The sequence below is a fragment of the Cervus elaphus genome, chromosome 27 (genome assembly GCF_910594005.1).
Source record: "Cervus elaphus chromosome 27, mCerEla1.1, whole genome shotgun sequence".
NCBI classification, from domain to species: domain Eukaryota; kingdom Metazoa; phylum Chordata; class Mammalia; order Artiodactyla; family Cervidae; genus Cervus; species Cervus elaphus.
In genome coordinates this window covers 46,067,617-46,095,002 of record NC_057841.1, presented here as the reverse complement: position 1 = coordinate 46,095,002, position 27,386 = coordinate 46,067,617, and the positions used below count along the sequence as shown (strand labels likewise).

General features: G+C 41.8%; 1 protein-coding gene and 1 non-coding gene across 4 annotated transcripts in view; both read left to right on the top strand.

Moving 5' to 3' along the window:
• Positions 1 to 773: 773 nt before the first annotated feature.
• PTPN2 (protein tyrosine phosphatase non-receptor type 2) overlaps positions 774 to 27,386 on the top strand; it is a 64,558-nt gene continuing 37,945 nt past the window's right edge. For 2 of the 3 annotated variants that reach the window (XM_043889044.1, XM_043889043.1), the window contains exons 1-2: positions 774 to 970; positions 19,969 to 20,059. In XM_043889044.1, the coding sequence (XP_043744979.1) occupies positions 902 to 970; positions 19,969 to 20,059 (160 nt within the window). In that variant the 5' untranslated portion in view covers positions 774 to 901. The remainder of the gene's footprint in view (positions 971 to 19,968; positions 20,060 to 27,386) is intronic. The other variant, XM_043889045.1, reaches the window with a different exon arrangement.
• LOC122685104 lies at positions 19,280 to 19,443 on the top strand. The gene has a single exon (XR_006338274.1). It is a non-coding gene; the product is annotated as a U1 spliceosomal RNA (small nuclear RNA).

Sequence of the window (27,386 nt, the reverse complement as noted above, 5' to 3'; positions counted from 1 at the left end):
ATGTACTGATGTGAGCGCTGAAGAACTGATACCTTCAAACTGTGGTGCTTGAGAAGACTCGAGAGTCCCCTGGACTGCGAGGAGATCAAACAAGTCAATCCTAAAGGAAATCAACCCTGAATATTCATCGGAAGGGCTGATGGTGAAGCTCCAATACTTTGGCCACCTGATGAGAAGAGCCGACTCATTGAAAAAGACCCTGACACTGGGAGAGATTGAAGCAAGCCAGACGAGGACAAAGGATGAGATGGTTGGATGGCATCACTGACTCGATGGACTGAGTTTTAGCAAACTCTGGGATATGGGGAAGAACAGGGAAGCCTGGCGTTCTGAAGTCCATGGGTCGCAAGGAGCCGGAGACGACTGAGCGACTGAACAACAAAGGTAACACTAACTTTTAAGCTGTATAACGTTTACTTAGCAAGCTGTCCTCTCCAATCTCCAGGACGTTGTCTCTGCTAGTGCAACAGCGGTTTATTTGGCACAAAACCCGCGGGCGGCCAGGCGCAGGCATCAGTCCCGGTTTACATTATCTTAGAGAAGAAAGTGGGGCACATGCCGCTAAACTGACCTAGATGATGTTCAAAATAAAATTCAAACCCCAGGGCGCTCAACCGGCAACTCTCCCGGAGGCCCAGCCTCCCCGCTCCGCCCGGCCCCGCCCCCTCCACCTGGGCACCGCCTGGACCACGCCTCCCGCGGCGCCCCGCCCCACGCAGCGCAGACGGCGCGCTGACGTCACGCACCAGGTACTTTCCCCGCGGCCGGGTCGGCGTGGGGGCGGGGCGGGGGCAGGCGTGGAGCGCGCATGCGCGGCAGCGGTTGCGCGCTGCCCGGATCGTGCGGGGCCTGAGCCTCTCCGCCGGCGCAGGCTCCCTCGCGACAGCTCGCTCCCGCCGCCATGTCGGCTGCCATCGAACGGGAGTTTGAGGAGTTAGACGCTCAGAATCGCTGGCAGCAGCTGTACCTGGTGAGTGGCGGGCTCGCAGAGCCGCCGCCGTGCCCCTCAGAGGACCGGGCTCGCGCCCGCAGCCACCCGCCGCCTCCCCCGCCTCCCGTTGGGGCGGAAGTGGCGGCGCGCGTGCGCCGCCCGGGGCCTCTGCGCTTCGGCGCTCGGGTAGGAGGGGTGGTGGGGAGGCCGCGTGCGCGCAGGCGCAGTGGGCTCCGAGGGGCGGTGCTGGTGTCGGGTGTGGGCGTGGCCGGGACAGGGCAGGGGGCGGCTGAGGGTCGGGGGTCTTGGGAGGGTCGCGGGACCGTGGCTAGGCGGCCGGCTCGCGGCTGCCTGAGCGCCCTCGGCTCGCGGTCGCCCCCTCAGAGCTTTCCGGAAGGAGCTCGATGAGTCGGGGGAGGCGCCGAGGGGCTGCCGCGACCCCGGGCCGGGCCGGCGGGGTCGGATTTCCGCACGTCGTGAGGCGGCTATGCAGACGCGGGCGCCTGGCGTGATTTCTGGTCTCCTCGGGGAGACGTGCCCTGGGACGGTCTCCCGACTGAACCACGGACCTTTCCTGTCTGAGTAGAACTTCGTTTTATGTCTTAACATGATCTAGTCCGCTCCCTCCTGCTAATCATTGCATGTTATTCCCAGGATTACAGTGAGTGGTGTGAGGTAAATGCTGTTCTGGCTCTTAAGGTCGTTCTCTGTACGTCTCAGACGACAAAAAGGGCTTTCCTGTAAATCTAGTTGCTCCCGGGTTTTTCCCCTTCCCGTTTAATTAGATGATAGTTCCTCTTGTCAGTATGTTCGTAATGTAACGTTTTCTTCTTGAGCACGTTAGCAGGACGTGTAATAAATACCCTGATGCACGTGGGTCATCGTGCGTTAGAATTGGGTACTAACTGCAAAGAATACTGGTAAGGATTTTCCCAGTAATATGAAGTTTTAAATGCAAATTCTAAAAAAAAAAAAAAAAAGCAAATTCTCGTAGGAAGCTTTAAGTGAGAGGCTGCCAGCTGTGTCTTCTAGTTACATTTGTTTTAGGAGAGACGACTGTCCCCAGGTTGCAGGCAGTTTATCAGAACCCAGGTTTGAGAAGAGGTGGTGCTTGCTACAGCTTCATTCACCTGGACATTTTGATGAAGCACTTTTAATTTTTTTTGTTTTCATTAGTAAGTACCCTTGAATATTCCATGAGAACTAAAATTCATCTCATCAGAAAAATGCATTTATATCCACTAAAAATTGTATTCAATGGCATGGAGTTCAGGAAACTCTTCATGGACTTCTGCCTAGGAGTCCTTTAGTGGGTTGGTCAAAGCTCTTCATTTTTATTTTTTTTCCTAAGGGAAGGACAAGAGCTTTAGTTAGGTCAGTACAAATCATGCAGGTGGTTTGGAAATGCTGAAGGCCAAGGACAGAATCTTGACAGACAGCAGTGTTTAAGGACACAGGTAGAGAAAGGGAAGTTTGCAAAAAGAAAGGCTAGAGAGGAATAGCCTTAGGAGTCGGGGTAAATCAGTGGTGGGTGTGGAGGGAGCTGATGGTCAGTAGGCATGTGCTGTAGGGGGCACCAACAAGGTCACAATCCAAGAGGCCCATTTCGTTAATGACTCAAAGATCAACAGGTTCCTTAAAAAGAGCAATTTGAGTGGAAAACAGAAGTCAGATGGGGGACAGAGCTGGAATGGTGCCTAAAACAAAGCATGAATGTATGACTTCCCTACTGTAAACCTCAGTGGTTTCCTTTTGCTCCCTATGTGGACTGGAAACTCCTGCCATGACTCCTGAGACCTTGAAACCCCTGCCATAGCTCCTGAGACCACGGTCTTGCCTCCCCATGTGTCTTTATTCCCACTTTTCCACTGGTTTCTTCTGCCCCTTGAAATGTGCTGTCTGTCCTCTTGAGGCCTTTGTAGAGACGGTTCTCTTTGCCTGCCTACAACTTTTCTTTCCGTTTCTTCCCACCTTTGCTTAACTACCTCCTTCTCATCCCTGGATTCTCACTTGCTCGAGGAGGGGGATGGTTTCCTGGCCCTCCCTGGCAGGGTGGGATCCCCTGGATGTACCCATAGCCTCTCCTTTCAAGGCCGGGCATTGGCCTTTCCATTAAGCAAACCACTGTTGTTTGAATAGGAAAAAGTGTTTCAGTGGACTTTCTGTTTTGTAGATCACAGCAGTGGGTATGTTGATGATAATGTTTGAGAAGAGTTGTGCTTTTTTTGGCAATACTAATTTGGCTAGGAAAAGAAAGGCTTTGCTCTTGAGCAAAAAAAAACAAAAACCAAAAAACAATAGAACTAAGAGCTAGACTTGCTTTTAGTGTGTGAGGACTTTTACTTTATACCTTATCATTCAAAGTCCTGTAAGAAAAGGGAATATATTATTTTTAGTCTGAAACTCTGGCCCCTTACTCCTTTTTACCCTCTCTGAACAGTTTCTTTTACAACGTAACTTGTGACATGGGAGGTTTCTGGGAGTGAATGACTGGATTGGAGCTCACTCGTAGTTGCTTGTGTTAACTGCCTCATCAGACTTCCTGCAGGCTATGCATCTAGTGGGCACTTAATGTATGTTTGCTGAACACTGACTCCTACCACAGAAGGGTGACTTGATGGTTTACATGATCCGGAAGAAGCGGGGGAGGCTAAAGAGATAGGTTGGAGGTTGAAGAAAGAGAACGGATGAATATTGGAGCCAGAAACCTTTCAGAGGCTGATAGGACCAGGAGCACAGTGTGGAAAGCCTTGCTGTGAATGGGTGCAGTTGGCAGAAGTGAGATTGCTGGAAAGGTCTAATTTGGTCTGAGCGACAAGCTAGTAGCATTAATATAGTCTGAGGTTAATTCTGACTTTTTGAGAAATGTTCACGATCCCTTTCTGCCTTTCTCTGTTGCTGCTGATTGCCATGTGAATCAGCAGGGGCATTAGAAGGGCAGAGGAAAGGAATGGAATTGTGTGAGCCTTTCGGGGAAGAGAGTAAAACTGTAGGGAAGTGGCAAAAGTTAAGTTATGGAGTAATGTTTCTTGTAAGTGGTAGGTCAGAAAGAATTCGGGTAATTAATCAGAGTTTGTGGAACTCTTAACTGACTGGTCATTTTTCTTCAATAGAAATTCATGGTTCAAATATTGTCAGAGTAAGAGTTTTTATGATTTGTGAGTCAGCTGATTTTTAGAAGTAAAATATCAGATGAACTCTATTCTTCTAGTACTTACCTTGGCAGCTAGTGTGGAGGAAAAGTCACAGCTGTCTTGTTCTAAAACTGTTCCCTTGCAGTGTCTACTCCATGTTCTGCCAACCTTAATGTAATACTCAGGGCTTGCTGCCCTATTAAACTCCTTGATTTCCTTGAGAATCACTTGCTTTTTCACACCTTGGGGTCTTTGTCTGGACATACTGGACAAGTTGGACATACTCTCTGCCTACCTTATTTGTCTGGAAAATGTCTTTAAGGCTAGACATCAGTCATTTTGTTTTTGTTTAGTTGCTCAGTCATGTCTGACTCTTTGTGATCCTGTGGCTGTAGCCCACCAGGCCCCTCTGTCCATGGGGATTTCTAGGCAGGAAAAATGGGTTGCCATTTTCTTCTCCAGGGGATCTTCCATCCTAGGGATTGAACCCAGTCCTAGAGATTGAACCCACGCCTGGAGCATTGACAAGCAGATTCTTTACCACTTCGCCACTGTGGCAAAGCTAGTTGCTCCTCTGATTCTGAATGCTCTTTTATTAGCATATGAGTCTCATTGTTTACAACTGTTTGTAGCTCCTTGGGAACTGCCCCATTTTCCTGTGTTTCCCCACCATCCGCCTCTAGCCTAAGGTGTGCTTGATGCTCAGTTAGCATTCACTAAACAAACACACTGCTGTGAGATGTCAGCACCTTGGTTCTTCCAGTCCCTCACTTGGAGCTGAGGTGACCGCATCCAGCACAAGGTTGTGACTGCTGTGGGGTTACCACATCCACTGGGAGCTCACAGCCTGTGCTCCTGAGTCTCCCTGCAGCCTGCCCTGCCCTGCCAGCATGACAGCCTCTGTAGCGTCCTCTTATAATCTGCTTTGAGACAGCGGCACTGAAAGAATCGTGACATTTTCGATGGCAGGAGAGAGTGGGATGTGCTATAATAGGGCAGTCCTTGTAGGACTGGAAGCCTTGAAAACCACATCTGGAACCCATGGATGAGACTGGAAAGGGATTGCCAAGTGCCCTGAAACTGCAAACTTGTTTGAATGCCCCCAGGGGATGTGGTTTCTAGGGGATTCCAGGGCTTTGGTCAGATTCTTAAATGGAACTCTGATTCCTCAGAAGGTCAGAACCACCATTTTAAGGAAAAGCAACCCGCAGAATGATGCCCTGGTGAAGGATATAGAACTGGAAACAGTACTGTTTCACCTTTGACAGGTTCTGTAGGTTGTGTTCATGGTGCTGAGTTGTGTCTGACTTTTTGACCCCATGGACTGTAGTCCGCCAGGCTCCTCTGTCCATGACATTTCCCAGGCAAGAATACTTGGAGTGGGTTGCCATTTCCTCCTCCGGGGATCTTCCCAGCCCCAGGATCTAACCCATATCTTCTGGGTCTCCTGCATTGGCAGGCAGATTCTTTACACTGAGCCACTGGGAAGAAGCCCAGTTCTCTAGGTTACAGATACCTCGAAACATGGAATTCCAGATGGCTGCATTGGCCCTGCCCTTTCTAGCTTGCTCTTGTTCAGGGTATTGACTTTAAACAGAATCTCCTGTAGCCCTTTTGGTTTCTCCTAGATCATTAGTATCCACAAGAATTTGCTATTCCCTGCTGGAACACTGTCTCAGTTCTTTTTTTTTTTTAATGTATCCATTGATTTATTTGGCTGCACCAAGTGTTAGTTGTGGCATATGAACAGTTAGTTGCTGCCTGTGGGATCTAGTTCCTGACCAGGTATTGAACCCTGGCCCCCTGCAATGGGAGCACAGAGCCTTAGCCACTAAGGCTGAGGAAGTCCGTAGCTCAGCTCTTGGTGTTTCTTCCTGCAGTTCTGATCCCCTGCTTGATTGCTTTGTTTTCTTACCCTGTTCTCTCTCCAGAGAGTAAACCAGAGGTAAAATCTAGGAAAGCAGAATTAAAATTTACATAAGTGCGAAATTAAGTTAAATGCTCTTCACTTTCTCAGCATTCCTATGATTTGTTTCCCCTGGAAATTCTTATCTAGATTCTCCACACACGGTTCCCTGTTGGTCGTGCCATTAAAATTTTTATTTCTTACTGGTAAACTGTTAGGGGCAGAGAATATTTAAACCAACTAGTTTATTAGAACCTTTGATAATACCATTACTTTGCATAATAGTAACTAACCATATACTAACTCAGTTTAGCATATAAATTTATAACATAGCAGCTGATAGCCAAGGAACAGATACAATTCAGCCGGCTAGTGTTACAGCATGTGAGTTCTGACTCGGCTATTCTGAGTGGAATAGTAAGCTTTTCTGTTACGTTCTTAGTTGGGATGATGTTCTGCTTTGCTGGGCTGTTGTCTGAAATAAGTACAGTGCTATTTTAAATGTATTGAGTATAGTGCTAGTTTAATGCTCTATTTATGGTGTAGTAAACAGTGAAATCCTTTGCTTTTAATGATTGTGGACACATTTAAACACCTTAAGATAAAACCTGTGAACAAGAGACATGACCACATACATACAATTCCCCCAGATTTGGTGTATGATTTCAAGGGCATCATAGGCCCTGAGGACCATTGGGATTGCTGACTTCCAGGAAACTTGTGTCTGTGGATTTCTGGCATCTTTTCTGTTTGTTTGTTTTAATATGCTCCTACTCTTTAACACCCAGTACTCTAATTTAATAACCTCATTGTTCTGTCTCTTTGTTTGACTCATGTCACGGTCATTGATAACTTTGTGTCACAGTGCCTGCATTCCTGTAAAGAAAGTCTAATGCTGAATTACTTTGTTTCTTCTTTCACTGTATTCAAACAGTTTTGTATTCTGAAAGCTATCATTTCCTCTTGACAGTTTGCTTAGTCCTGCTTCCAGGAGTTCTTGAAGTGGGCTGGAGTAAGTAAGGTTCCTGGACAGTGGTCCGCTCCTCCTAGTCAAGGTTGGGACCTCAGACAGTACAGGTTCTCCATGACAGCAACAACTGTCTCAACCATTGAAATTACAAAACGTAGGTGATGTGATGTGAGGTTAGTTACTCAGTCATGTCCAACTCTTTGTGACCCCATGGACTGTACCCTGCCAGGCTTGGGGTTGCCATTTCCTTCTTCAGGGAATCTTCCCCACCCAGGGATAGAAACAGGATCTCCTGCATTGCATTCAAATCATAAGTTTTTATTTTTTGAAATCCCTATTACTGTAATATCAGGGTAAGAAAATTGCACAATATTAAACTATTTTAGTACTTGGTACATAGCTTTTTTTACATAATATATGGAAAATGTATCCTTATACTGTAGAATATTCTGCCTTGAGCTGTTATGATGAAACAGCAAGTAAGAATTTAGGAGATGGGAAAAGAGATGTTAATTTTATGAGGGGAAAAAAACCTTTAAGATAATCCCAAAATGGTTGGTTGTAATTATGGGAGAAATACCAGAATTTCTTCCTTTATACTTAAGGTCACTAAGGGAATTCTTAATTATATGATGGCTCAGTGTTCTCTTTATTAGTCAAATGTTTTTGCCTGTACTCCGTATGAAGGTCCTGTGGAAGGACACAGTGAAGTGTGAAGCTAAGTATCTCACAGCCTTCAAACCCCATACTTAAAGAGTGTTCAGGCTTAGTTATGGCTCTGAGAGTGCCCTTCACTGTCTGGGGAGATCAGATTCCTCATGGTGTATGTCTTGCTGTGTATCATGCTTTCTGAGAGGCCCTCTTTGAGTAAAAGAGTTTACTAAGAATAAAATAGCTTATCTTGCCTGAACCTCCTCCTTTGTATCAGACAGATACTATGTAACTTCATGTGGATTATCTCACAGGTGGTTGCACAGTGAGAAAAACACAGATTCAGCTTCTCCAGATGTGTGCTGCAGTTAACCCAGCAGGTCCAGATTAGAGCTCCTGTTTTATTTTATTTTATTTTTTTTTAGAGCTCCTGTTTTAATACCTGAATAAGTAAATGATTTGGTTGGGGTTTCAGGAATATGGCAAGAATGAGAAAAGTACAGAAGGGCATGCAATGCAAGAGCAAGTCACTGCTCCTACCATTCCTGGTTCCTTCCTGTGGGCGATCACTGTGCTTCTCCATTCACACCCATCTTTACCTGCCTGCCTGCCTGTCTCCCCTCTCCCTCCCTCTCTCTGTCCAGCCCCGATAAAACAAATGTTAGCAAACTGTTTTACACCTTGCTTTTTCTCTTACATATAGAAAATCCCTCCATATAGATGTCATGTGTTCATTTTAACAGTTGAACAATGTTCATTATTTAAGCACTCATCTGTGCACATGTAGGTTATTTCTAGTTGTTAGCTGTTATGAGCAGTGCTGCAAAGAGCATGTACCACATTCATCAGTAGTGTAGGAAAGTGCCAGGTTTCCTATACCTTTACATGCCTAGTTTTTAATCTTTGTTCATGAGGTGGAAAATAGTCTTACTGTTTTTGTATTTTGCAATTCTTTTATGAATGAAGTGTAACAGTGCTTATTTTTAAAAGTCACTTGTATTTCCTTTCCCTTTTTGGTATGGTAGAGCTCTTTACATATTAAGGAAGTTAAACCTTTGTCATATATTACAAATACTTTTTCAAATTCTATTCATAATTGTAATATTTATTTGTAATATTTTTCAAAATATCTTTTGCCCTTGTTTATGATAGATTTTCATGTAGAAAATTCACATATTAATGAAATGAGATTTATCAGCCTTTTCTGTTATTGTGCCATAGCTCGGAGAGTCTTTCTCTGTTCTATGATTACAAAAAAACTTTCTCCAATGTTTTTCAACAATTTTATGGTTTTATTTCTTTTACGTTTGAATCATTGCTCAACCAGAGCTTGATTTTGGTATGAGGAATGAAGTGGGCACCCTATCAAATTGTTTCTGTGGTTAAATGTAAGTAACAATTTGTCATTTTAATGTGTACAATTCAGTGTCATTTATTCCATTTACAGTGTTGTGCAGCCGTCACTCCCATTTGCCAAACCCTTTAAGCACCCTGAACAGAAACCTTGTCCCCAGTAAGCAGTAACTCCCTATTTCCTCCTCCCCCAGTCCCTGGTGACCTCTGCTTTACTTGAGGTAATGAATCTGCCTCTCTACATCCCTCATATACAAGGGCCCATGTAGTACTTTTCTCTTTGTATCTGAATTATTTCACTTAACTTGATGTTGTTAAGGTTGAACAATGTCATCTGTAGCAGCCTCATTCCTTTTTATGGCTGAATAATGTTTTTGGTATGGATATACCGCATTTTGTTTCTCTGCTAATGGACATTTGGATTGTTTCCACCTTTTGGCTGTTGTGAATAATGCTGCTGTGAACATTGGTGTGCAAATATTCATTGGCATCCCTGTTTTGTTTTTTTATTTTTCACTGCCCTGGGTCTTTGTTGTGTGCACAGGCTTTCTCTAGTTGGGTTAAACAGGGACTACTCATTGCAGTGGCTTCTCTTGTTGCGGCTCCTGAGCTCCAGAGCACAGGCTTAGTAGTTGTGGTGCTCTCGGTGTGTGGGACCTTCCCAGATCAACAATCAAATCCGAGTTGCCTGCATTGGCAGGCTGATTCTTATACATTGAGCCACCAGAGAAGTCCTGGAGTCCTTGTTTTTAATTCTTTTGGTTTGGACCTAGAGGTAGAATGGCTGGATAATATGGTAGTTCTATGTTTAACATGGAAGAGCTGCTAAACTGTTTTCCACAGTGGCAACAACATTTTACATTCCCACCAGCAATGTTTGAGGATTCTGCTTTCTTCACATCCTCACTAACACTTGTTATTTTCCATTTTATAAATTATGGTCCTGCCTAGTGGGTTTGTCATTGAGGTTTAGATTTGCATTTTCCTCATGACTAAGGATGTTGAACATCTTTTTCATGTGCTTATTGACTGTTTCTGTATCTTTGGAGAAATGACTATTCAAATCCTTTGCCCTTTTTTGGTTTGTTTTTAATTAAGACTTTACTGGAGTGGTTTCAGGTTCACAGCAGAATTGAGAGGAAGATAGAGATTTCTTATATACCCCCTGGCTCCACACTATTGTCAGCGTTCCCCACCAGAGTGGTACATTTGTTACAATCCATGAACCTACACTGACAATAATCATCCAGATCCATAGTTTAACATTAAGGTTCACTCTTGGTATTGTATATTCAGTGTGTTTGGACTAATGTATTATATGACTTCTGTCCATCACTGTGCCATCATGCAGAGTATTTTCAGATATCCTCTGTGCTCCACCTTGTCATCCCTCCAACCCCTGACAACCACTGATCTTTTATTGACTCCATAGTTTTGCCTTTTCCAGGATGTCATATAGTTGGAATTAGACAGCATGTAGCCTTTTCAGGTTGGCTTCTTTCACTTAGAAATATGCATTTAAAGTTCATCCATGTCTTTTATGGTTTGATAGCTCATTTCTTTTTCACACTGATTAATATTTTGTCATCTGGGTGTATCACAGCTTATTTATCCATTCAACCTTTGAAGGACATACTGGTTGCTTCCAAGTTTTGGCAATTATGCATAAAACTGATATAAACATCCATGTGCAGGTTTTTATGTGAACAGAAGTATTCAGCTCCTTTGGGTAAATACCAAGGAGCCTGATTGCTAGATCATATGTTAAGAGTTTGTGTTTGTGTGGTTTTGTAAGAAAGTACCACAGTGTCTTTCAGAATGGCTGTACCATTTTGTATTTCCGCCAGCAGTGAATGAGAGCTCCTGTTGCTCCACACTCTTGTTATCATTTGGTGTTGTTGGTATTTCAGATTTTGTCCATGCTAGTATTTGTCTTTGCCTATTTTTTAATTGTCGTTTTGTTGTTGAATTGTAGGAGTTCTTTATATATTCTGGTTATTAATATCTCATCAGATATATTATATATAAATATTTTTTCCCAATCTGTGAGTTTTTACTCTTTAGATAGTGTCATTTTATGTAAGTAAGTCTTCAATTTTGATGACATCCAGTCCATCTATTTTTGCTTTGTTGCCTGTGCTTTTGGTGTCATAATTTAGGATACCATTGCCAAATTCAAGATCATGAAGATTTTCAAACCTTGTGTTTTCTCCTAAGATTTTCTTATGTTTGGCTCTTATAAATAGGTCTTTGATCCATTTTTAGTTAACTTTTGTGTGAGGTGTATTATAAAAGTCAAGCTTCATTCTTTTGCATGTGGTTGTCCAGTTTTCCCAACACTGTTTTTTGAAAAGACTGACCCTTCTGTGTTGGATGATTATGGCCAATTTGTTGAAAATCAGTTGACCACAGATCTGAGGGTTATTTCTGAACTCTTCTGTTCCACTCATCTGTGTCTGTCTTTGTGGCATACCACTTGGGGTTGATGACTGTAGCTCTATAAATCTTGTAATCAGGCAAGTGTGATTGCTTCAGCTTTATTGCCCTTTTTCAGTATTGTTTGGCTTTTCTGCATCCCTTGACTTTTCATATAAATTTTGGGATGAGTTTTTCTATTTCTGTAAAATAGTCATAGGAATTTTGATCGGGATTACATTGAACAAGTAGGGATTTTGATAGGGATTACATTGAAAAATAATTTCTTATAGAGTTTTGTCATCTTAATATTGTCTTCCAGTTGATGAGAATGAGGTAGCTTTCTATTTTGTTTAGGTTGTATTTAATTTCTTTCAGCCATCTTTTATAGTTTTTAGAGTACAGATCTTTCACCATTGTGGTTAAGTTTATTCTTAAGTATTTTATTCTTTTTGATTCTATTATAAACGGGTATGTTTTCTTAATTTCATTTTTTTGGATTGTTCGTCGCTGGTGTGTAGAAACAGCTGATTTTTGTGTGTTGATTTTGTGTTTTGCAATTTTTCTGAATGTGTATTAGCTCTAACAGTTTTTTTGTGAATTCTTTAGGTTTTGCTACACACAAGATCACATCTTTTGTGAGTAGAGATAATTCAACAACTTTCTTTCCAGCTTGGATTGCTTAATATTTTTTTGGCTAGTTCTCAGGTTGAACATCCAGTGCTGTGTAGAATAGAAGTGATAAAGGTAGAAATCCTTGTCTTGTTCCTGATCAATGAATTTTTTTCTGAATAACCATTTTTATTATACTGTGTGTAGAATAATCCATCTTTCCTTGTCCCTGCCCCTCCACTTGCAACACCTTCTACATAATTTGCAGGGTCCCTGTGTGTGTGTTGTGTGAATGAAGCATGAACAGAGGCCTACATGATCTGATCTCTTGCCATTTGCTCATCCTTAAGTCTTGCGTTTCCCTCTCTCACAACACAAGTGTTGTGTTGCTTATGCTTCTTGCAGGACACCAGTCAGTCATTCTTCATTCATTCCTTATGTATGTTCACATGTTTGTGACTTTGCACAGCTGTTTTGTCCACTTGGACCCATCTTCCCCTGCTCCTTGACTTGGCTTCAGCCTGCTCATCTTTAGGCCCATAAAGGCACTGTTTTGCCTTTAGGCAAATGTAAATCCTCTTTCTGTGTTTACTTTAAATGTGAACATGCTTTTCTTATGCACTTAATAGACTTGCTCCTTGATGATTTCAAGTCTGAGGTCTGATTTTAAAGAGAAAGTTGTCAGACACAGTTGTGCAAATAGCAGTAAAAATCGACAGCAAGAAAAAAATTGACAGCAAAGAAGAGTCAGAAAATGAGAAACGGATATGATTTTCTAGGTCTTTAATCCCATGCAGAAGCTTTTTTTTGTTGTTCGTTCTTATTGAAATGACCAAAACACAGTGGTAAGGGGAAAAAAAGATTATTATTTGACACTAGAGAAGGGTCCCACCCACATATTTGAGACTTAGGGGATTTTGATAGTAAAGTGTGAGTAAGGGCACCTTCCTGTAGAGATGAACAAACACAATGCTAGAGATAACGAAATACTCAGCACTTGAAGAAAATGAAACTGTGTCCTTTAGGACACGGGAAATAGTATAAAAAAGAGAGAAAAGTGGAATTCAGATCCCCACTATGACAAGAGCAGATTGTAAAAATAAAATAAACTGAGAACAGGAAAGAGTTCTTGAAGTTATAAAATGTGACTAAAAAAATTTAGGACTCCCTAGCAGAATAGATTGTGCAGAATGCCAAGTTAACTTGAAAAACAAAAACTTCACATTTAGGAATTTAGGGAAAAGATTAATAGTAAGAGAGCATTTAAAGCACAGGAATTTCTCAAATGCTTAATTAAAGTTCTGAAAGAGAGAACAGAGGAGACAGATGAAGCAGGAACTGAGGAGATAGTGAAGAAATCTCTGAGCCAAAGAAAGCCTTGAAACTCAAGGTCAAAGTTTTTACCAGGAATACATTTAAAAAGCATAAAAACTTGGCTCCATCCTGCTGACTTTTCTAAGTATTCAGGGTAAAGAAAAAGCAAGACAAGTTATCTTTAGGGAAGAACAGGTCAGATTTGCATCAGATCCCTGGGAAAAGGAGATGTTGCGCAGTCTTAACATAGTTAGTGCACACATGCAAGTAACCTTGAAATACAGCTGAGGAGCTAAATGAAGGGTTCTCCCAAATAGCTCAGTTCTGTTTATTGATTTGTTAATGCCTTTGTTTATGTTGTGTATTGCCACTCCAAGAGAGTATGAGTTTATGTGACTGCTGGCAGGAATGCCTGCATGGGATGTGCCATGATTTGTTCATGGTTCATATTGTTTCCCTGAAGTGGACATTCAGGTTATCGCTAGCCTTTCAACATCATAAATAACTCCATGAAAGACATTTTGTGCATGAGTTAGATATGTTTTGGATCATACCCACTGAGAAATAACGAGTGAGTCAATTATTCCTAGCTTTTTTGAGCAAAAATCATATAGAAATCAATAGAATATAAATTTTTTTGGGGTCAGTTCAGTTCAGTCGTTCAGTTCTGTTCGACTCTTTGCGACTCCATGAATCAGTTAAATTGTTTAAAACAAAGGTCTTCCCCACTTAAATTACCTCTGATTAAAGGTGGCCTTGGGTGTTAGATGAGCTCAGTGGTTCTCAGCTGGGGGTATTGGTGGGTGTGTTGGTGGTCACAGATTGGGGAGGGTCTGCTGCTGCTAGATGGCCTGCTGGGCACAGGGGACCCCGCAGCAGAGCCAACCAGCCCGCTCTCAGCACTCTGAGGTCGGGAGTCCTCAGGTTAACAGGTTTACCATTGACAGAAGTGTCCTTGGATGGTACTTAGGGCCACAGTTCATGGTTCTCTCTGTGGTGGGAGGGGGATGTTTCAGCAGGAGGGCATCAGTGGATACTGTGCTGAGTATGGCAGACCTGGGGTATGGTTTAGCGCTTGCCCTCCCCTCCCCATTTTGAGAAACATCAAGTATTTTATTGTGTACACAAAGGGCTTAAAAATTATTTTTATGTCTTAGTCAGTTCAGTCGCTCAGCTGTGTCCAACTCTTTGCGACCCCATGAACTGCAGCACGCCAGGCCTCCCTGTCCATCACCAAATCCCGGAGTTTACCCAAACTCATGTCCATTGAGTCGGTGATGCCATCTAACCATCTCATCGTCTGTCGTCCCCTTCTCCTGCCTTCTATCTTTCCCAACATCAGAATCTTTTCAGATGAGTCAGCTCTTCACAATAGGTGGCCAAAATATTGGAGTTTCAGCTTCAATATCAGTCCTTCCAATGAACACCTAGGACTGATCTCCTTTAGGATGGACTGGTTGGATTTCCTTGCAGTCCAAGGGACTCTCAAGAGTCTTCTCTAACACCACAGTTCAAAAGCATCATTTCTTTTGCTCTCAGCTTTCTTTATAGTCCAACTCTTACATCCATGTATGACTACTGGAAAAACCATAGTCTTGACTATATGGACCTTTGTTGACAAAGTAATGTCTTTGCTTTTTAATATGCTGTCTAGGTTGGTCATAACTTTGCTTCCAAGGAGTAAGCATCTTTTAATTTCTTGGCTGCAGTCACCATCTGCAGTGATTTTGGAGCCCAGAAAAATAAAGTCAACCACTGTTTCCACTGTTTCCCCATCTATTTGCCATGAAGTGATGAGACCGGATGCCATGATCTTAGTTTTCTGAATGTTGAGCTTTAAGCCAACTTTTTCACTCTCCTCTTTCACTTTCATCAAGGGGCTCTTTAGTTCTTCTTCACTTTCTGCCATAAGGGTGGTGTCCTCTGCATATCTGATGTTATTGATATTTCTTTCTGATATCTGAGGATATTGATATTTATGTCTTAGGTAGTCCTCGAAATCTGTTCTCAGTGTCAGATCTGATTACTGTTGAGATTTGGTTCTGTTGTTTGTATTAGTTACGAGACCTGTGCTATAGCTGCTAGGAAAGAAAAGAAAATCAGGCCACAGCTGACTTAACAAATAGGGACTTCCTTTTGGGATAGGAGTCCAGGCCTGTTCCTGTGGCTCCGTCATGCCGTCCATGACCCTCTCCTTGTTCTGCCTAGCCTTCCTCAGAATGTGCTGTCACCGTAGGGTCACAGGACAGCTCTGCCCTTTGCCACCCTCACATCAGAGCCTGTGCTCAGATGAGCCAGCCCTCTTGTTCACAACTCTCCTGCAAGCCTACCAAGTGATTTCTGCTTATTCCCACTGATTGGCCAGAGCACTGCCCCATGACTGTTCTTAGCTGTCCTGGAGTTTGGGAAATACAAGCTTTTAACTAGGCTTGTTGTAAGTCAAAAAACTACATTCAGAAACCTCTAGTAAGAAAGAGTCTATTGGAACAAGCAGCTAGTATATACCTCAGCAGCCGTTTTCTAAAGTGCTGGAAAGTGAAAGTTGCTCAGTCATGTCTGATTCTTTGTGACCCCATAGACTGTATAGTCCATGGAATTCTCCAGACCGGAATACTGGAGTGGGTAGCCTTTCCCTTCTCTAGGGGATCTTCCCAACCCAGGGATCGAACCCAGGTCCCCGCCTTCCAGGCGGATTCTTTACCACCTGAGCCACAAGGGAAGGGGTTCTTCCGAAATGCACTGAAATTAAAGGTAAAGGAGAACAAATAATAATGATAGCTTTGGAAGTGTGAGAGATTGGACTCTAGAATTTTTTTTTTTTTAATTAATCAAGAAAATGTGTTTGTTATAAATGTATTTCTTAACCCCAAGCATTTGACTGTTTTATGGTGTTCTGTACATTATGGTGTTCTGTACATGTACATTTGCAGTCCATGGCGTCGCAAAGAGTCGGACACAACTGAGTGACTGAGCTGGTGTTTTGTACATTAAGATCACTTCCATACCCCAATACTTGGGACCTTGCCTTCTTCTTCTTTTGTCACATCAGCAGTTTCAATACAGTATCACAAAAAAAGTTTTTTCAAGAAAAAAATTGGAAACAGCAATGAACAGATGTACTTAACTGTGAAAAATAGTTGTATACACATAACAGAAGTATTGAAGAAGGGCTGGTAGAATGCCCTTTTAAAATTTATTGTATTTTTTAGTTGTATTTTTTTTTAACATATGCTGAATATTAATCTCATATCGGATGTATGATTTGCAGCTATTTTCTCCTAGTCTGTGGGTTGCAATAACTTTTTGGTGTGATTTTAAAACTACATATTAGCATTAAGACTGATATTATACTAGTATTTATTAGTATCTTAGCTAGTTTATTTTAAAGTATCAGTAATATATAAACTGAAGAATATGTGAACATATGGTTGAAAATTTAAATGGCTCAAAAGGTCTCCAATTAAAAAAACAGTTAAAAGGATGGAGGGTTACCATAGAAGAGAGAGAAAGCAGGATAGAGAAAAGCTGTATATGATGAGCTTTATTCCTTTCCCAAAAAAAAGACTAGAAACAATGTTTAATCTCACTGGTGGGAACATGGAGTGTCCTGTTATCTATATTTTTTCTGAAGGTGGCTTAGACGATAAAGAATCCGCCTGCAATGCAGGAGATCTGGGTTCAATCCCTGGGTTCGGAAGATCCCCTGGAGAAGGGAACGGCTGCCCACTCCAGTATTCTTGCCTGGAGGATCCCATGGACAGAGGCGCCTGGAGGGCTACAGTCCATGGGGTCTTAACGAGTCAGACACAACTGAGCGACTAAGCACAGCACTCCTTACCTGCCAGTTGTTGTTAGAATTTCATATTTTTGTCAGCTGTTTTTCTGCATTTGATGCAGAAGAGCTCTTAACAGAAACATGTGTGTTTGGTATTGTTTTAATGTTTTTCTTCTGTATCAGTTACTAACATGGAATATAAATTTACTTGTACCCTGTAGTGTTTCAACTCTTCATGTAGTGTTTGAGATTATGCAAATATAAGCCTAGACCTGAATATATTTAACTTTACATATAAAACTTATTATTTGACATTTTAAAACTTTTTTAATTGGTGGAAATGAAGCTTTTTTCTCTTTTCACCCAGTCACAGGAATTTGTTACAATATGCTTTCATGGAAAAGTGTTTGAAAGGTAATAGTCTGTACGGGATTGGTAGAGCTTTGATACTAAAACTGAATAAATTGTATGGGACAAGAAAATTAGAGGTCAATTCAACTTAAATATGTAGATGCATACATCTTAAAATAATGGTGGTATGTCCAGACAGTAGAATATCATTCTACAGTAAAAAGAAATGAGCTATGAAGCTATCAAAAGACATGGAGAAACCTTAAATGCATCTCCATGCATATCTGAATGAAAATCTATTATTGTAAGTCTGCACATTACCAGGTTAAAGGATAAAACTTATGATTATCTCCATGAATGCAGGGAAAACATTGAGTAAAATTCAGCACCCAATCATGATGAAAGAAACATTCAGTAAACTAGAGACTGAGAGGAACCTTCTTAACCTAAAAAAGGATATTGACCAGAAACCTAAACCAAATATTACACTTCGTGGTTAAACCTTAGAAGTAGTTCTTCCAAAATCAGGGAAAAAATAATTTCTATTTGACGTTGAATAGAAGGTTCTAGCCAATGCAATTAAATAAGAAGAACATGGAAGCAACCTAGATGTCCATTGACAGATGAATGGATAAAGAAGTTGTGGTACATATACACAATGGAATATTACTCAGCCATAAAAAGGAACACATTTGAGTCAGTTCTAATGAGGTGGATGAACCTAAAATCTATTATACAGAGTGAAGTTAGAGAAAAATAAATATCATATTCTAATGCATATTTACAGAATCTAGAAAAATGATACTGAAGAATTTATTTACAGGGCAGCAGTGGAGAAACAGACATAGAGAATAGACTTATGGACATGGGGAGAGGGGAGGAGAAGGTTGAAATGTATGGAAAAAGTAACATGGAAACTTACATTACCATATATAAAACAGATAGCCAAGGGGGCATTTGCTGTGTGGCTCAGGAAACTCAAACAGGGGCTCTGTATCAACCTAGAGGGGTGGGATGTGGAGGGAGATGGGAGGGAGGTTCAAAAGAGAGGGGATCTATCTATACCTGTGGCTGATTCATGTTGAGGTTTGACAGAAAAGAAAATTCTGTAAAGCAATTATCCTTCAATTTAAAAATTTTTTAAAAAAGGAAATGAGGTATGAATGAGAAATGTTAAGTGTTAAGGAGGAGATAAGAGTTATTACTGTTTCCTGGTATTGAGAAATTCAGAACAAGCTACCAAATGTTAGAGAACTCAGCAAGATTGCTGGGTGTGAGAGTAATGTTACAAAATCAGTGGCAACGATTGTAGTGTGTGTGTTTCTGTTTTTGTGTGTGTGGCAGATTGCATTGTCCAAAAGGACTGCACCAGCATATGATGCACCCCCTCTCCTGTTACACAAAGAGGCTGTGATTCCTTTCACTGAGATTTGGTCTCTGTTCCCAACTCTTGTTGGAACGCCCAGTGGGTAAAGAAGATGAGCTAGAAAGTTACTTGTCCTGGGACTATTGGGTGGGGGCAGGCAGGCGCATGGGAAAATCTTGAATAAACTTATTTATGCTTAATTTACAAAACTGCTTAGTGCCTAATTTTTAAAATACTGTTTCTCCACACGTGGTGATGTGAGCAAAAGCCCAAATTGTTCTTTGCTGTTAATGTGTACCCCTTTTCTGGAAGGAGATATGCTTCTGTTTTTACCTGACTTCTTAGGGTAATGTTCCACTTGGGAAAAAAAGCTGGTCATGATGGACATGTCATGTAGCTGAGTGCCTCATGCAGGCATCCTGGCACAGAATCTTGTCGTGGAATACCGAGAACCAGAAGGGTCCTGAAATGAGCATTTGTGGCTCTAAAATAAGATTGAGAGTACTTACCTGGCAGGGGAGATACCATGATCACGAAGGTGGTTTTCCCAGGGCGAGGCTTATCCATTGCACTCCGGATGTGCTGACCCCTGCGATTTCCCCAAATGTGGGAAACTCGACTGCATAATTTGTGGTAGTGGGGGACTGCGTTCGCGCTTTCCCCTGGAATAAAAAAAAAAAAAGATTTGAGAATATTTCTGGAGCTCAAAATAAAGTAACGGTTATATGGCTTGAAGATAACAAAATAGATTACAATTTTAAGATTGACACTCTGGAATATAGGCAGATATTCGGAGAGTTTAGTTTGGAATTGAAGTGTGGTGTGGTGACCTGAGATTCCTCCTTTGCAGTGTAGGTACCTGAACTGTTTAATGTGGCTGTGGGTGTGAGCACAGCAGAGCAATGCAGTGCACGTGTGTGAGAGTGGAGCCTTCTGCTTGAAGGGCTGTGTCCAGCCTTGGGGCCCCAGGCTGTCAGCTCTGTGGACCTGGTAGATCATTCAACCCCTAGCCTGTCACCCTCACACACACAGTGGGGGAGACAGTGTTTCTGTGGTGTGATGAGACTTGAAAGAGGTGCTTGACATGTCCTAAGTGCTCAGTGAAAGTTATTTTATACAGGCTGGGAAACTATGTGTTCTGCTATATAAAGTTTAAGAGAAATGTTAAAATATATTTTTGTTATTTTAAGGAAATTCGCAGTGAGTCCCATGACTATCCTCATAGAGTGGCCAAGTTCCCTGAAAACAGAAATCGAAACAGATACAGAGATGTGAGCCCATGTAAGTACTCGTAGGGGGGTGGCGTGTGTGTATATATGTGTATGTATGTTTGTGTGTGTGCTGGTTTGTTGTAGGACACAGGACATGGCAGAAGATGTTGGGGTCAGGGTTGATAAGCATGATGGGGTTTTTTTGTATCGACATGTATACGTACTCTTTAAAGAAAACTTTTGAGGCATGAAATTGTGGAAGGAGGGGAAATTGCCTGTAATTACCTCCTCCTTCAACACAGCCACCATTTACTCTTTGTATTTGCTACCAACCTTTTTTCTGCCACTTGATTTTTGTTTTTTTTCGAAATAATCATAATCATTTATGTGTGTATGTATACTCATATATGTCTCTATACCTTCCATATTATTCCATAGCTTTTATAAGTATTACTTTAAATATTTATTTGTATAGCTTGCTTTTTCTCCCTAAAATGAAAAAATAGTGTGTGCATACTATAGAAAAGTTTTAAAACATAAAAATGTATAAAGGAAAAATTCTCATGACTTAAAAACAAAAACTTTAGGGTTTATATTCTTTTGGTCTTTGTGTAAATGTGTGTCCTTTTAAATTCATTTGGATCTGCAGGTACAGATCAAGCTCTCCTCCCGCGAAGCCGCTCGCTGTGGTGGTTTCCTGTCCTGAGCACAGTCTGTCAGTGGTTGGATTTCAATTCCGCTGTGCTCATGTTGGTACACACATACATGGTTTTGTGAACAGTTGTAATACCAGGGCTTTAAAAATGTGTTCAGGTGATTTTATTTTTGCTCTGGTTGAGGCCTCCTTCACATACTGCCTGAGGCGGCTTCACTGCCCACGGGACTCCCCAAGTTTGGTTTCAGTGGGTGAACGTGGGCGGCGTCCTCCGGGCCGCCTGGGTGCTGGGCATGTCTGTGCCCAGGGCCTTCTCCTGGCCTCTCTGTCTGCCGTCACAGAACCACTCTTCCTCCCATCTTCAGCCTCTTTCTAAGAACTCTCTTCCTTTATTATTCACATGTGCTCCAGTGTCTTCTGACGTCATCCCCCATATCCATTGCAGCTGTGACTTTGTCACCTATGTGTGCCCACACATATACATACAGTCCTGGAAGAATGCATCACACAGTCTGTCTCTCCAGCCTTATCACCCACGCACTCTTCAGCCCCCGGTTCTACCCCAGCCTCCCTAAGGAAACTTTTATTCTGAAGTGCTGTTCGCTCTCTGGTTTTCTCTTGCAGTGAGGGACTTTCCGCCATTGTCTTTTCTTATCCCTATGTGATTTTTGACATAGGCAGCCATGCCTTCCTTCCTCAAGTCAGTCTTGATTCTGCTGTCACTCCTCTGGATGATCACCCCTTTTCAGAGATTCTCTCCTCAGTTGTCTTCTACTTAAGGGCTTTCTCTGTCCCTCCTGCTCCCTCTCACATCTTCTGTGATTTCAGTTGCCATGTCTCTGCTTGTGGCCCTGGATCTTGTCTGCAGCCTGTGTCTCCTCAGATACAGACCCATTCACCCACTTTTCGTGACCTATCTCTGTCTTGCTGTCCCGTGGCCACCTCAGTCTCAGGATTCCTCTCACATCCCTCAATCCTGGCCCTACTCCTGCTCTTTCCATCTTATACCCCATATTCATATTGGACCACTAGCCACACACTTGCTGCAGCTGGAAACTTATACTTCTCTCCCATTCAGCTCCCATGTCTGGTTGGTGACTTGTTGTTTAGTCTCTAAGTTGTGGTTTGCAACCCCAGGGACTGTAGCCCTCCAGGCTCCTCTGTCCATGGGATTCTCCAGGCAAGAATACTGGAGTGGGTAGCTGTTCCCTTCTTCAGGAGATCTTCCCAACCCAGGGATTAAACCCAGGTCTCCTGCATTGCAGGCGGATTCTTTACCAGCTGAGCCACCAGGGAAGACTGGGGACTCCTGCTAAATCCAGATGACAGAGGTGTTTTTTAAAAGCACGTAAGATGGTGCTGGCAAACCTGTCCTGATTGAAAGTCATCCTATCATTTCCATACATAGACTTGTATGGTGGTTGGCTTGTTCAGAAAACCTGTACTGAAAACCAGCTCTATGCCTGCTCTGTGTGCAAGGACCGTGAGTCCACACGCCCTGCCTGCTAACCGTATATGTGCAGTGTGGGGGTTCGTACCTGCTGTACTATGTGTATTGTGAGGTGCTCAGTTCTGCTTGAGGAGTTAGGGACAGCTATTAAGATAGTAATTTTTGTTTTTTAATAAACTGGTCTATTTTAAACCAGCATTTATTTTTCCCATCCATACAGGAAATAAAAATAGATAATACCTCATGTGGAAAAAAAGATAATACTGAGTGCAAAGCAGACAATGACATTTGCAAATAATCAAAAAGAATTGGTTGTTTTCTTAATTCAGAGTTTCAGATCTTTCTAAATTTTGATTCCGCAAGTCTGGAAATGTATTTTTAAACAAATTCCTTACACAATTGTTATGTATCCAGCTTGAAACTACATTTGGAGGTATGAATATGAGATGCATGTTCAAAGAGGGGTGTTTTGAAATAGAATTTTAAGAAGTACACAGTCTTGGTATAATTGCCGTGACTGAAAGATGCCTCATTTATCTCAGTTAACCATGAGGTGATTGTAGAAGAGATGGGCAGGAGGGTGGTTGACTGAGAAAATAGAGGTTGTAGTAATCACATTGAGGATTGTATTTGTACTGTCAGAGACAGCTGCCAGGTTCTGAAATCTTCCTCACTGTTTGCTTTGCACACAGAAATCCCAGTTTACTGTTTGATATAAGAGGAGGTACCAGCCTTTTGTTTTTGCTGGCCATGAAAGAATAGTTTTTTGTTTGTTGTTTTTGTGATTAAAAACTCATACCATAAGTTTACCCTTTTAGCAGTTTTTAGGTGTCCATCACCCATGTTGTTGGCTGTATGCATGTTGTTGTACCACAGGTCTTGTCATCTTGTGTGGCTGAAATGCCACTCCTCCTCCAGCCCCTGGCTGTCACCATCCTGCTTCCTCTTTTCTCAGACTCTGATCACTTTGGATGCTTCATAGAAAAGGAATCATACAGTGGTTCTTCTTGCGATGGGCTTATTCCTCGCAGCATAATGTCCTCAAGGTTCATCCTTCAGTGTTTAAAGTAACACATGGACTTCAGATTCCAGTTGTGTGGCAGGTTAGAACAGTCCATGGTTTCTTACTGCTGCGAAACAAGATTCTCAATAAGCACACATTTTAAATAAATTACTCGGTGGGGAGGAAGTAAGGAAAAGATACAGGCTGTCTGTGTTCCCCACCTCCTACAATAAGATCTCAACAAATGGCATAGCTTCTCTGAATGCACAGGCAAGTGTCAGCTGTGACTTTTGTATTCACGTAATAAAATAGTCTCTAGGTAAATATATAAGGCAGAAATGACTAGGATTACAGAAAAAGATTGATAATTCTATGTTCACAGATTACTTAAAATAGTAGTAAAGAAGTAGAAGATTTAGACTGCACAGTTAAGCTTAATTTAATAAGAAAAATATATAGAACCTTATGTCCAGCAATTAGAGAATTCACATTCTTCTGAGACTGCATGGAATACTTGTAATAAATGGACCATTGACTAGGCTGTAAAATTAAATCTTGACATGGTTTAAGAATTACTGCCTTATAGGCCATGTTCTTTGACCGTAATGCAATTAAATTATAGATTATTAATAAAAAGATTAAAATTCCTATAAATTTGGAGATTTATTTAAAGACTTCTAAATGATTCATGGGTCAAGATGAAATCATAATGGAAACTTAAAAATGAACAATAGGTAAAATCTACTTACCAAAACTTGCATAAAGCAGCAAAAACAGGGCTGTAAAAAAATACTGTTTTAAATGTTTACATTAAAACAGAAGGTTGAAAATTAAAGTGCTAAGTGTCTAATCTATTTTAGAGTAAAACAGGATAAACACCAAAAGAAAAAAAAAGCAGAAAGGAAATAATACAAAAATAAAAGCAGAATGGAAATCAGTGGGACCATACACAGGACCAAATAAAATCAAATGTTGGTTCCTTAATAAGGCTAATCAACTAGTAAGATTGAATAAGAAAAATAACACAGATATACAAAAACCAGAGAGACAGAGGCAGATGTATATAAATAGTATTAGGAGAAAAGGGGAACAAAATACAGATGTAAAAGGACTTAAGCTAGACCACTGTAAACAATTATGGCAATAAATGTTATCACTTAGAAGAAGTGGAACAGACTCCTGGAAAAATAGCATTTACCATTGTAGATTAAAGGAGAAATAGAGTCTAAGTAGGCCTGTGACAGCTAAATAAGTTAAATTAATTAATAAACAATTTTCCACTGAGAATTCACTGAGACTAGCTGTTTCAACAGGCATATCTTATAATAATGAAAGCTCTCCCAGAGAATAGAAAAAGAGAATACTCCCCAGTTCCTTTTGTGAGGCTGTTAGATAGGTAATTTGGATATCCAAAGCAGAAAAGTTTAATAAGCGGAATAAAAGTTACAGGCGTATCTGCATCATGGATGTATATGTAAAAGTCCTAAAGAAAGGTTAGCAAACTGAATATGGCAATATCTATATTAGTTTTAGGAATATAAGAGTGGCTTATCATTAGTCAGTCTTTAAATGTAATTAATCTTAGTATCAAGGTAAAGGAAAAAAAGCCATATGAATATCTTCATAGATGGAGAAAGACTATTTAAAGTCAATTCTTGCTCCTGATGAAAAACAAAACATGTATCAAACAGAAGGAAAGTTCTATAACTTGAGATGACACCAACAGTCATGTCACTTGTGTTTTGTTAAAAAAAAATTTATATAATTAATTTGTTTGGCTGTGCTGAGTCTTAGTTGTGGCATGTGGGATCTAGTTCCCTGGTCAAGGATCGAACCTAGGCACCCTTCATTGGAAGCTTGGAGTCTTAGCCTCTAGACCACAGGGGAGGCCCCATGTCACTGTTAATGATAACATGTTACAAACATTTTCTAAAACTTGAGGATAAGACAAGGGTGCCCACGGGTACCACTTCCACTTCATATTGTCCTTTGGTGTGGGTCAGGGAACAGAGCAGACCCTAGAGGCCAGGTACTGCCCCCTTCCACCTCCCTGACCAATCTGTTTCATCTGACCACACTGTCCCAGTCACCTCTACTAAAAGGTCCTGGAGCTTTCTGTGCTCTTGTTTTTGCTGAGTTACTTCACTCCTCAAGTCAGTTATAGTTTCACCTGCTGATATTGAGGGAGGTTTAATAGTGATATAGACTGGAAAAGATCAGGTTTCATCCTAATCCCAAAGAAAGGCAATGCCAAAGAATGTTCAAGCTGCTGCACAATTGCACTCAGCTCATATGCTAGCAAAGTAATGCTCAAAATTCTCCAAGCCAAGCTTCAACAGTACATGAGCTGTGAACTTCCAGATGTTCAAGCTGGATTTAGAAAAGGCAGAGGAACCAGAGATCAAATTGCCAACATCTGTTGGATCATTGAAAAAACAAGAGAGTTCCAGAAAAACATCTACTTCTGCTTTATTGACTACACCAAAGCCTTTGACTGTATGGATCACAACAAACTGGAAAATTCTTAGAGATGTGAATACCTGACTACCTTACCTGCCTCCTGAGAAATCTGTATGCAGGTCAAGAAGCAACAGTTAGAACTGGACATGGAACAACAGACTGGTTCCAAATAGGAAAAGGAGTACGTCAAGACTGTATATTGTCACCCTGCTCATTTAACTTCTGTGCAGAGTATATCATGTGAAATGACAGGCTAGATGAAACACAAATTGGAATCGTGATTGCAGAGAGAAATATCAGTAACCTCAGATGCACAGATGATACCACCCTTACGGCAGAAAGCAAAGAACTAAAGAGCCTCTTGATGCAAGTGAAAGAGGAGAGTGAAAAAGCTGGCTTAAAACTCAGCATTCGGAAAACTAAGATCATGGCATCTGGTCCCTTCATGGCAAATAGATGGGGAAACAGTGGAAACAGTGACAGACTTTATTTTCTTGGGCTCCAGAATCACTGCAGCTGGTGACTGCAGCCATGAAATTAAAAGAAAAGCTCTTGGAAGAAAAGAGCTTCCAAGGAGCTCTTGCTCCTTGGAAGAAAAGCTCTTGACCAACCTAGACAGCATACTAAACAGCAGAGATATTACTTTGCCAACAAAGTTCCGTCTAGTCAAAGCTATGGTTTTTCCAGTAGTCGTGTATGGATGTGAGAGTTGAACCATAAAGAAAGCTGAGAGCTGAAGAATTGATGCTTTTGAACTGTGGTGTTAGAGAAGACTCTTGAGAGTCCCTTGGATTGCAAGGAGATCAAACCAGTCGATCCTAAAGGAGATCAGTCCTGAATATTCACTGGAAGGACTGATGCTGAAGCTTAAGCTCCAACACTTTCGCTACCTGACGTGAAGAACTGACTCACTGGAAAAGACCCTGATGTTGGGAAAGATTGAAGGCAGGAGGAGAAGGGGACAACAGAGGATGTGATGGCTGGATGGCATCACTGACTAGATGGACATGAGTTTGAGCAAGCTCCAGGCGTTGGTGATGAACAGGCAAGTGCTGCAGTCCATGGGGTTGTGAAGAGTCAGACAAGACTGAGCAGCTGAACTGAACTGAATAGTGATCTGTCATTCTAAAAAGATTCCACCAGAACTTAGCAATTTGAATATGGACATTTTGTGGAGTTTATTATATAAACAATGCTTGAGCACTTGACAACCTAGATTGTTTGGATACCGTGCTGGTAGAGTTGCTACAATAAGAGGGAAGTAGATCTCCCTTTCTGTGATAGTTGGATTTAGGAGTTGAGGCTAATGAATCAGCTCAGGATTTCTCAACTCTGAACCTGAGTCGCAGGGGCTCCTCTTCCCTTTGTTCTTGGGGCTGGTGGCACAGTCTCTTGTGTCCCCAGACCGGAGGCCCGTAGCTGTTGTAAAGCCTTCAGTCTCTGTGCTTGGCACACTCTCAACCGAGATATTCATGTGGCCGACCCCCTCCAAGTCTCTGCTGAAGTGCCAGTGCACAGTGAGGCCTGCTTTGACCACCCTGTTCAGAATCCCAGTCCCCCCCAGCCCCCCAACTCGGCTCCCTTTTTTGGGGCTCTTTTTCCCAGGACTCTTTTTCCCAGAGGATTTATTGCTGTGTGACATGTAACTTACTTGATTGTTTTGCTCATTGCTGTCCCCTTTCTGAGCAGGTGAGCTTTGGGGAATATGGGTGGGCTCCAAGGGCTGGGGCATGCATACTTGGTCTGAGAGGTTTGCCAGGTGCTCTTGGGTTTTTGGGTGGAAAGGAAAGATAATCGTTCTCCTACTCCCTTTCCCTTCCAACCGTTAT